General features: G+C 32.9%; 1 protein-coding gene and 1 non-coding gene across 2 annotated transcripts; one reads left to right on the forward strand and one right to left on the reverse strand.

Annotated features, from left to right (window-relative positions):
- The first annotated feature begins 5170 nt into the window (after window positions 1-5170).
- On the forward strand, window positions 5171-5242 carry Trnap-agg. Its single transcript has one exon. It is a non-coding gene; the product is annotated as a tRNA-Pro (tRNA).
- A 4287-nt stretch (window positions 5243-9529) lies between these two features.
- LOC123667589 lies at window positions 9530-10795 on the reverse strand. The gene is made up of 2 exons (XM_045601465.1): window positions 10736-10795; window positions 9530-10520 (listed from the first exon to the last, which is right to left on the reverse strand). Exon 2 carries the CDS (start codon window positions 10491-10493, stop codon window positions 9603-9605), a length of 891 nt encoding a protein of 296 aa, XP_045457421.1. The 5' UTR covers window positions 10494-10520; window positions 10736-10795; the 3' UTR covers window positions 9530-9602.
- Window positions 10796-12362: the final 1567 nt, after the last annotated feature.

Below are 12362 nucleotides of genomic sequence, written 5' to 3' on the forward strand. Positions count from 1 at the left end.
TTGTAGCCCTTTCCATTACACGTTGACTAACTTAAAATTTGTGGAGTAGTCCCTTCGACCGTGCCTACGTCTAGGCACCGTATGTTAAAAAAGGGAGGATGCATTTCTCGAAGACTTTTGTCTTCAAGCATTCAGGCATTGGAACAGACGACAATATTTGGGTTCAATTATATTTTAAAATCATCATTACAAATTATTATTTTTAGTCGAATAAGACATGCCCAAAACTCATAAGTTTTAAAAACGTTAAAAAAAGTGTTCAGGCTACATAAACTATAGATGTTAATTATTTTATCGTGCAGGCATTTTTTAAATTCAAGGCAAAACTTTGAACGATTTGATTTCTAAAGTTTTTCAGATCTAATAACTAAAATATTAATTTAAGGATCTCTTTAGAGCGAAAATGTCCCCTTCTGTGGACTGTTCGGATAAGACGTCCTTCAGTTTGACAGTGATTTAAAAATATTTAAGGATCGATTAGTATCTTATTTGAATTAAAGAAACATTTGGAAACTAAGCAATAATTTAAATATGTGTTCTTTAAAAAATCATCGTTCCTAAATTACGAATAAAAACATATAAACATTTGTTCTGATATTTATAGTCTTCTTCTGTAGACACGTAAAATAGACAATGTTTTAAAAATTTGGAGCCCATCCGATATTTATTCTTTTATCGTATTGGCATTACTGTCTTCTCCAGTATTCATTTCTTCGTAACTCTGATAAACGATTTTGGTATCGATGAAGAATATTTATTTAAGGAGTTACACAGGATTTTGGTCATGTTTGGTGAGTCTTTCCTGTACTGCGTGTATGTTAGTAAGTAGACTCTTTAAAAATAAACTAGACCTAAGCTTCTATGCATATTAAGTAACTGATTGCAAAATCTAAATTGTTTTTATTCTAACTTCAATATGTAACACGCCATCTTTAATATATTTACAATTTTCTTTCCTGTAGACATTTTCCTGTAGATAAATTTTGCACATTTTAAGCGATGGTCCCTTAACTCCGCAACAAGTCTATGTTTTTTTTAACTTGCTACATTATTAAGTAAAGAGTTTTGCGTTACAACTATTAATTGGCATTTTACTAAGCGAGGTCATGGAAAAGGTGCACCTGATGGTGTTGGTAGGTGTATCAAGCGCATTTGTGACAGTCGTGTTGCAAAGAGAAATGACGTATCGAATTTAGATGATTTGATGGCATGTTTAAGTTTAAATTGTAGAGGTATAGAAACTTATAACATCGAAGAGTCGAAGTTTCCTGAAATCGATTAGGTTTTGTATGAGATTGCTTACACGTCCTTTTAAAGGCACGCTCGAAATACATCAAACTTTGTGCAGCCGAACTCAAATATTATCCGTGCTAGATGACTAAGCTGTTTAAACTGCACAGCCCATGAAGAATGTTCGCATTACGAACTAGGATAAATTCAAATACAGTTTAAAGTCCCAAATTCCCTTACTAATTCTGTGTTATCTGAGCCTCATTTGGCCAATTTTTCGCCTGTTTCTTCTCAAGCAGGACCCTGAATCATCACGATAGTCCTGCTATAGTTCACTCTATTCAGTATTCTGGTAGCCCAGGAACTAGTGAAGCTACTACTGAGTCAATAACACCCGGTTACTTTGAAAGATTAACACCTGATAACTTAATTCAAAATTTAAATTTACCAAGCCAAAGACCCCTAAATAGAGTACGTCGCTTCGTTTCAGAGACTTCCAATTCTTCCGTAGAAATAAAACCAAAGAAACGACGCCAGCCTATCATATCAGACGATTCTGACGATAAAAATATATATTTTTTCTTTAATTTTTACCGGAATTTGTCCTTTGTGATGACATGACATGTGATGATTATTCATTATTTTCTAATATATACCAATTTTATAATATTATTTTCTTTACTATGGGCAATGAATTTATTTTGAACATTTGTTTTCAAGCGCACGATAACATTATTATTATGAAACGTTTATTTTTAGAAAATTAGATTTTTCTGTATAATTTCGACAGGAAAGGACAGGTCCCTTCTGTGGTTAACTTTTGATTACTTTTTAATCTCTAAAATACACGTATTATCAAATGTTAACTATTTAGTGATGATAGCGAATATTGTTTTGAGCACATTTAATTAGACTTTTCAAATGAATCGTAATAATGTAAGTGCTTAAATAAGGTTTATGTTATCAACTGTAGACAAGTAAGTCTTTTCTGTGGACAGATAAAAATAAAACTGATTCTTAGCGAAAGTGTGTAAGACTGATCTGTATCCATATTATTAACAATGATCAAAGAGTGCAATGTAACTAAGGGCTGATTTTCAAAACGAAATTCGATGTTTTAATTTTAGGAAATTATGGATTACGCAATTTGTGTTTGACCCATTAACATCTACATTTATTACATCAATCAGAACTGAATCAGACTGAATCAAACAGAATCAGACTGACATAACTACAGCAAAAAATTAACAAGAAAGTATCAAGATCATCCATTTTATAGTCATTTGAACCGATACTGTTGCAATAATTACAACACAAAGCTATGATACAACACGTTCACTATATAAAAGTGAAAATGTCAACAAAAACTTAATCATACACACGCTGAGAAAATATTAGCGATAAATTTACTAGCTTTACTAGTTGCTTGCCGTGTCTTCGATCGTGTGTTTAGTACTGTTCGTATATAAAATAAAGTCATAATTTATTTGAGGGCATAGCAGGAAATATCCTACTCAAATCTGGAGCATCCCAACGTGGGAACTAGCTCGACCTCACAGAAGACCACAGCTAAATAATACTGCTCAATCAGTGTTCTGTTCATGTGGTGAGAAAGATGGCCAAAGCTCAAGCTTGCGATGCTTGTGGCAGTGCAGTGACTTAACGTTGAGATGTTGTCATTCCTATACATTTGATTAGCTCTCTATTAGCGTTATCGATTGTAGATTGTCAACTTGGCTAAGCCTTCGGGTGTCACTAAGCTACGATAATCCCTTTAGATGGGCCGTATCTTCGTTTGCTACCTTAGTTATATAATAATTGTGTTTGCAGGCAAACGAAGAAAAACCGACTTCAATTATATCGACAAGTAATACAACGTAGGTAGACGAAAAAATAGTCAAGTAAATATCTACGCATTATCAAAGGTTACTCCAAAAGTTGTAATTAGATCTCGATGAGATTTAAATGTGACCACAAGATAAATTAAAAATCATTAAAATCGGTACACCCAGTAAAAAGCTATGCGGATTTTCGAGAGTTTCCCTCGATTTCTCTGGGATCCCATCATTAGATCCTGGTTTCCTTATCATGGTACCAAACTAGGGATATCTCCTTTCTAACAAAAAAATAATTATCAAAATCGGTTCATAAACGACGGAGTTATCCCCGAACATACATAAAAAAATATATAGTCGAATTGAGTGACCTCCTTCTTTTTTTGAAGTCGATTAAAAAAAGATATCCACTGTACTTATCTATGTGTCTGTTCGCGATAAACTACACTTTACAGATTTTTTTTTATGTATATTTGGTTGGTATAAGAAGAGGTCGTGAGCTATACAGATATTAAATAAGTAGTGATTAGGGTGTTTATATTCAAAGCTCTTTTTCTAATTAAATTCTAACCGTAGGACAGTTCGTCTGGCGGTTCAGCTAATAATTTTATATTTTTTTCTGACCACCGTTCTGGTGTAGTGATTTGAATTGCCTTGAAGTCAGCGGTCGCGACTTCAACTTATTTACACAAATATTTGTTTTTGGTGTGAGTGTTTGTCCTTGTGGTTCACTCAGCCGTGCCCGAAGAGCACCTTAAACTATCGGTCCCGGTCCCCATAAACACCTAATAGAAATCGTTACTCGTGGTAGGGAAAATATACGCAAATTCGTAGTGATGCGTCGTAATGGATTATGCTCCAACCCGTCTTCTACTTGCACGTATAAAGAAGGTTTTGCGCAACTGTGGGATTAGTTCAGGCTGATTCAGTTCTATTTAGTTTAAGTTTTTATCTTTCAAATGATTAAAATCATTTGTTTTGTCATGATTTCGTAAAAAGTAAATATTTTTTAAATAAATATATTTTAATAATTAATTATTTTAATCTAGTTAGAGAAGAATGCAATTATAATTATCCAAGAGATATAATTGTGTAAGAAATGTGAATTATCAAATATTAATTGTTTCAAATGCAATAACTATTTTAAAAAAATGCTTTTTGTCTATTTATATATCACGGCCGTATTATTTTGACCTTGAGCATAAAAGAGATAATTAATATTATCAATATAATCGCTTAAATAATTTTTACGATATGTTGGCACAATGGCCATAGCATGGGCTACTGCAATGTGTCATTCGCATTCAGCGTGTAACATCCCACTACTGGGCATAGGTCTCTTTTTCCATCTAGGAAAAGGATAAATATATTAAAAAACCAATAAGTTCGTTTGTTAAAATGCATTATAGGCTATACAGAAAATCTTTCCCACTAGACCTGCACATATATTTCAGTGAGAAAAAAATCCTTGTAGCATAAGCGCATCGTTTTCTAAAGGTTAAACTTATTCTTTAATTTCTAAGTTACGTAATTGCTTGCGAACGTTTTGGCCAATCTAAAATTTAAATTATAAATCTAAAAATTTTGAGGTCCAGTTGTGATACGCCCATACCTTGTACTGTTATATATTTAGTCCAGATTCATTCAGCTGTTTCGTTGTATGGAACAGACATTCATCATTATTCCAAATTTTATCATACTATACGGATAAGTAACTTTTCGCCCGTGGCTTTAGTTACGTCAATTAGGTATATAATTTTCGTTTTGTCTCCCAGTAAAATATAAAATATAGTCTGTCACTCAGAATTAGTGATAAAGTTATTCTATTGGGAAAATAGTTATTAAAATCATTTCAATTGATAAAGTTACGAACAATAAAAAAAAAATCATCTCTTCATACCAAAGTACAGACACTTATATAATTGCGTTTTTGAAATGAAAATGAAAAATGAAATCGGTCCACCCAGCAAAAAGTTATAACATAAAATAATATAGTCGAGCTCAGAACTTCCTCCTTTTTTGAAATTAGATAAAGATTTGAAAGTTACCATGATAGTATAACTCTTTTGTAATATATGATCTAATATTTCAAGCTCTTGCATAGCGGCTCGTTGGTCTAGGGGTATGATTTTCGCTTAGGGTGCGAGAGGTCCCGGGTTCAAATCCCGGACGAGCCCAAACCAATTTTTGTAACTTTTCTACGTAGCTAATACAATTAAATATAAACTTCTAAATATTTTCATAGTTTTGTAATTTTACATGCATTTTAATTTGAACATTTTTTTTTATAAAGTTTTAATCGTATTATAAAAACGAGTGTGCTTTAGGCCACACGACTGAAATAAAACTTACGAAACGTAAATTTACCCTATTTAAATAAAGTTATCCTATTTTAGAATAATATTATTAAATTAATAATGTTTATTACATACATTTGTTAAAATTTAGTTTTTACTGTGATTATTCCACATGCTTTAAGTTGCGCCATCTGTTATCGATTTGTCGTAAAACATAGATTATTACTCAGTATACATATAGATGGCGCTAATAGACACTTTTGTAATGTATTCGCTTCAGCCTGTAATATCCCACTGTTGGGCATAGGCCTCTTTCCCCATGTAGGAGAAGGATCAGAGCTTAATCCACCACGCTGCTCCAATGCGGGTTGGCGGATAACTTTGCAATGTAGTTATTAATGAACATATTTTATGACTTTGGCTCTAGATGTCTAAATTTATTAAAATATAAGTGTAAAATTATATACTAATATTAAAAAATATATAATTCTTATGATTTAAATACAAATTGACTACATATTGTCATTCTAGTAAGCTTCGGAGTAGAAGTCTAATTTTGCGAACCGAATATTCAACCTCCTTAGAAAGCATTCATATCCAAAAATCAAAGTCCATAAATAGATAGTATTTGAATAAAGTAAGTTCGTTTTTATTATTCAACAATGTTACATACCTATAAGCTTTTCGACCACGGCAGCGGCTTGAATAACTTGTATTAACGTAGTGGGACCAATCGTATAGTGGGCTTCTTTATAAAATTAAAGGTCATTTAGTCATCTTTAAACCAAAAGTAACGATTGAGTATGGTAAGGTATATTCTTGATATAAGAATAGGATGTAATAATTTTATTAACTATATCCGGAATAGAAAAAAATCCTAGAAACGGAAAAAGTGTATAAATCTCCAATCATCGACACCGAATATCCAGTAATCGACACCCCAGTCATCGACACCCCAGTCATGGACAGTTACCAATTACCGACTCCCAGTTATCGACTATTACCTATAATGTGTATCTGCCAAATCGCAGCCTCCTTAGTGGGTCGTTAAAATAAAATTAACAGTTTAATAAGTATTCATTTATTATCCACACTATAATGTCCATATTTTTCTTTCTGAAGTGTATTAATCATACAAATACACAGATTACACACTTACAGACTTATGTAAATTATAATAAAAAAGGTCAATATAAGTAACAAACAATTATCAAAAAGTTCCATCATCATCATTTCGGCCTATTGCAGTCTACTGCTGGGCATAGGCCTCCACAAGTTCGCGTCAAAAATGGTATGAACTCATGTGTTTTGCCCATAGTCACCACGCTGGAGTCACCAAGCCGCCTGCTTGGTGACCGCAGGGCTGGCTTTGTCGCACCCAAAATGCTGCTGCCCGTTTTCGGCCTGTGTATTTCAAAGCCAGCAGTTGGATGGTTATCCCACCATCGGTCGGCTTTATGAGTTCCAAGAAGGTAGTGGAACTGTACTAGGTCTAAAGCTGAATTTCCAGTTATTAGGATAGTAAGATCGTCCTTTTCATCACCCCAGCTGCTGTATGGGTGTTTGTCTCTTTTTTTGGCAAGTACACGACCAGGTTTAGGTGACAAGAAGAACGCGGTCTCGTCTGCGTTGAATATTCTGTGTGGGTCGTTTAAAATAGTTTTAATTTATTTTCATCCAAATAAGTTCCAATCCATAGCGCAACCCATTGTTGTTTTTCCCGAAATTTTATCATGGAGCGTAATCCTAGGTACTCCAAAACGATTCGCAGCAACTGCAATCTTTTCGCCATTTTTTACAGCTTCTACGGTTTTTTCTAACTGGTTGGGAGTATAATTTTTTCTCGGAACTATCTGTAAGGACCAATTATCGACACATATTATTCCCCAATAATCGACACTTGTCGATCACTGGTCTCTCGACTTTGTTTAGTTTACTTCAAATATCTACCAAATACGCAAAGAAAGAAGAACTATATTCGCTTGTCAAATGAAAAATGTTTTCAAAAAATTATTATCGACCCGTGTCGATTATTGGCAAAAGTCAGTTTATGAAAACCAGTGATCGACACCAACATTAAACTAATATCAAAATAACCTTAAACTTTCGTTAGCACAAAAATCGATCGTATAGTTCTTATAATAACCCGTGAAAACATAAAATTCAAATAAGTTACACTACATTAGTATAATTAATAAAAAAAATGTACCCACTTCCTTAAGGATTTCACTAAGAAATGTTGTCATTTTCACCGGTACTCCAGCCGCAATCAGTTGTCACACCGTCATTTTCAAAAAAAAAGACGGATATCGCTCAAAAGTCAATGGGAGCCAATCAAAAGTGTGCTATCTATGGTACAGTTTTGCTATATTAAGAAATCGTTTTCCTACTCTTATTTTATTGAATCAAAATATAAAGTGTCGGTTATTGGTTCTTGTCGGTCATTGGTGCCACTACGGTAGGTACCTACACCTTTTAAACTTTTCCGTTTTCTCTCAATAAAATATAGCTAATCCTTGGTGGAAATATTTGTCAGAAAAAACCTTAAAAAGTCTTCATAACTATGCATAAGAATTTTGATAGAAAATACTTTTTTTATAAGAATAAGTCAGAATAAGTCTTTTATAACTCTATAAAACTTTGAAAAATTAATAGGTATGTCAAGCAAAAACGTTTTATCCTATTAAAAAAAAAAAACGCACACACTAACATTTATTTGACACAAACACACATTTACTCATTTGCTTATTATTCAAGTACAAGTAGAAAGTACAAGTAGAAGTATAATCCTTGACAACAGAACCTTAATAATGTTAAAACTTATATTTGAAATTATTCGAATTTCGAACACTGGATCACTTGTCTTAATAATAATTCAAATTCTGAATATTCTGATTTCTTTTCATCAGGGATATCATGAATGATATGCCTGACAATGAATTCAGTTATAATTTAGCAATTTTCCGGTGAGAGAATTTGTAAAATCAATTAAGTATCTACTTGGGAGCTACCCTTTAAAAACAAATGAATAATTGGATTTTGCTCTCAAACAAAAAAAAGACGACTTTGATTTACATCGACAAGTAATAAAATAAAAACATCACCAACGGAGACGAAGTTAATTAATACCAACGCATTATTAGAGAAACAAAAACTACGAGTCAGATTTCACATTAACTCTCTCTCGCAAAACTAAAATCCGACTAGACCTCCTCCTTTCCTCGAAGTCGGTCAAATCATTCCACTTTATAATATTAGTAGGTATATAATAATAATTTGATTGAGTATAGATTACTACAAGTCATTATATATTTTGTCGGTAAATAATGACTGAGATGATTCATCACAATACTTAATATGAACTTATGAAATGATTGCTAAGCATATAATAACAATTGTAAATCGTGGAATGACATACATTACGCAAGCTAGCGACAATGATTTTTATGTAAACCGGATACTATTGATATTTATTCTCACGATTAAGCACTTTTTTTTTTAAAATATTATTTAAGAATAACATTCACCTAGGGCTGTCATTATTTTATCTTTTTCTCGGAAACTTAGCATACAATCTTTAATTATTTTTTACATATACATATTCAAGGAGTAGGAATTGTTTATTTTGGCATTAGTTTTACAATAATTTGAGATACTCTAATAGATGTACAAAAATAGAAATCTTTTTAAAGAGAAGTCGACGGTGGCTTTCTAACACAACTGAAAGCTATTAAACTCAAGAATTAACTAATTAACCTTTTCAAATGGGAGTAAAACTAACATACAAAAGGTTTTTTTAAATATCATATCAAAAATTGACCGTTCCAGCGGGATTCGAACCCGCGTCTCCGACTGACCGTGTCGGCGCTCTAGCCAATTAAGCTATGGAACGATGTACCCGCTAGAGCGAATTTTTGATATGATGATTTTTATTTTCGGTTTAAGCGAACCGTGGCGTCCGACACGGTCAGTCGGAGACGCGGGTTCGAATCCCACTGGAGCGGTCAATTTTTGATATGATATTTAAAAATGTTTAGAATTCCTAATGTGTAGGTACACAAAAATAAAATCGTACATATACAAAAGGTTATTAGGTAGAATAGAATAGGATTTTGAAAATTAAAATATATCAATCGAAAAGAAATAATTCATAAATAAAAAGTGAAATTGTTTTTAATCATAACTTCTTTAATCCAAAGACAGCATCATTTCATCCAAATACATTTATTTTACAAGTAAATCAAATGCCGCTCATAAAATAATCATCAGGTGGACAGGGATCGTTTGTATCAATGGGCCTAAACCTATAAATCTTACCCTTAGTACCAATTATTATATTATTTCTGTGATCAAACGCCATACCAGTAATTTTGAAACCAAGTTGACCAATTTTAACAGGTAATATACTGCTCGTTGTGAGCCTGAAAAGAGATCCTTTCACAGCAACGATTGCTTCATCATGAATACTTAAACGCAGTACATATTTCAACTCTCTAGTAAATCCTTTATACTGTATAGGTTCATACAAATCAGATGAGAAGAAATACAGTTTACCATCAACGTATTCGTAAAAAGCGTTACCTTTGTTGTCTAAAACGAAGTTGTACGCTTTTGGTATTCTATCGTATCTTTTAACAGCGGCTGATCCGTTTATAAAACGAAATATTTCGTGGTTTACTCCAGTTGTTATGTACATTTGATTATCAACTCTGTCAATAAATATGCTACGTACATCGTCATCTCCTACTGGTCTCTCAGCTGTGATCTCTGAGTGAGAATAATCGTATGTAAGCAATCCTTGATTGGTTCCTATATAAATGATATTGTTTACAGCATCCACGCCAACACATTGGCCGATAAAATCATCAGAAACAGGTAGTTCCTTGATTCCCAGCGATCCATGTCTTAGAAGGTAAATGCCTTTTGTGTAGTTCTTTTTGTGTAGGATAAAGAATATGTGTTCCGTTCTTGGGTCGATGACTATTCCTGTTGGGTAGCCATCAATGGTCGCTATCAATTGTCGCTTGTAGTATTCGTTGCCTATTTTAATTTTTTCGCACTTTTCTGCCGTTACTTTTGAAATGGTTATCGCTATTATTACAGTAGCAATTAAATGTTTTACCGCAAACATCGTGAATTCATGTCAGGCGTCTGTTTTCTGAAAAATAAAAAAAAAAGTTGATTAAAGACAAGCTGATTTTTATTTAAAAAAATTTCAATCCTTTGCTACAGATTATTTTGTACAAAAAATAACTATAGATCATTTATTTTGTCAAACTAAAAATATTATAGTTTTAGTCTTCTTACGACAATTATTCGAAATAAATTACTTATGAAATAGGATTATACAGAAATGGTTTAAAGTAAAATTACCTCCTGATATTAGTGCACTTTCCAAAGCACAAAAGTATAATGAAATAAATCGAACTGAGTCTTTATAAAACAGAGCTATTGTGTCATATGTCTGTCTGTTAGTAAACACGATCGTTTAGTCAGGATGTATAAACCCTGTTTAAAAGAACTGCCACTTTAATTTTCTTTACTAGATATTATCCTAGGTCTTCTTGAAGCTCAAAATATGGACTATATTTGTCATACTGTCTTCGCCCTCGTTCTTCTGTATCCACGTTTGGATGATTATTTACTGGCGGTTTCAACTTCAGGCAAGTGATTTTCTGTAATTTTAGGCTAATCCCGATTGTCAAATCTGGTCCGTCAAGTCATTCCAACATCTTGGAATTGGTTATTGACTGGTGATGTATTTTATAAAATTAAAGTATTCTACCAATGTTCCATTACTTTTTGTTTTTTTTTTTTTTAAAAGAAGCGAACGGACACTTGCATACCAGTAGCATCACAAGCACGTTGCCAACCTTACCCCCAATTTCCCCTCAGGAGCTCTGGTCAACTTACTCACCACAGGAACACAAAACTGCTTGAAAGCAGTATTATTTAGCTGTGATCTTCTGTAAGGTTGATGTACTTTCTTAGTTGGGCTGCTTCAGATTTCGTGCCCTTACCTTAGTTAATTGGTATATACATACGACAGAAGGGAGGAAGATACGGCTAAAGTCATCGACAGTAATCTATTGCAGTTAATGAATTGGGAGATATAATTAGTTTCATTAGAAACTCATAATGAAAAACTAGATTCAACTAAATTTGAGCACCCTGTAGTTAAATATTTATAGTAATAGACGATAATGATGTCACACCTAGTGCTAGATGATAAAATTGTAGATAAAACAAAAGGGCCTTTTGAAGGTACAACAGTTTTTCTTCTCATGTTACTGTTAGTATTAAAACATCTCTAAAAGAATCTAGTCAGCCGCAGTCTTCTGCTTAAGGTAATATCATTTTCGTATTTTTTTTTTACTTAAAATGTTATTATATGAAAGTAGGAAATATTGTATATATCGTTCAAATCAAGTTAATTAGTTCGTAATAGTTTCTGTTGTAATCTTCTATATATATAAAATCAATTGCTGTTCGTTAGTCACGCTAAAACTCGAGAACGGCTGAACGGATTTACCTTATCTTGGTCTTGAAATGTTCGTGGAGGTCTAGGGAAGGTTTAAAAAGTGAGAAAAATTCGAATAATTTCCGGGAAAACCCTAAAAACAGCCCTTTTCTTTTTCCCATACAAACGTTTTCTAACTAAAATGTAGAGTCAATTTGAACTTTATTGCTTTTCAATAAAATTCATGTTAAATAATAAACTCCGAAACTACTGAACCAATTTTTATCATTTTTTTTAAGCATCAGTAATTTGGTCTAACTTGGAAGATATGGTAGTTTTTATCCCAATTGGACCCGATAGGTGGCGCTGCTATCGGTATATAACACCGATACTACGGCACCAATTTTTATCAAATTTTGTACGCATCTATAATTTGGTCCAACTTGGGAGATAGGGTTATTTTTTATCTCAATCGGACCTGGTAGGTGGCGCTGCTATCGTTATGTAACTCCGAAACTATTGAACCAATTTTTATCAAGT

This window comes from Melitaea cinxia, chromosome 28 (assembly GCF_905220565.1).
Source record: "Melitaea cinxia chromosome 28, ilMelCinx1.1, whole genome shotgun sequence".
Lineage (NCBI taxonomy): Eukaryota > Metazoa > Arthropoda > Insecta > Lepidoptera > Nymphalidae > Melitaea > Melitaea cinxia.

What these genes read in the sequence shown, in the direction of transcription:
- LOC123667589 (XM_045601465.1), bottom strand. Translation starts at nt 10,493, where the DNA reads ATGTTTGCGGTAAAACATTTAATTGCTACTGTAATAATAGCGATAACC.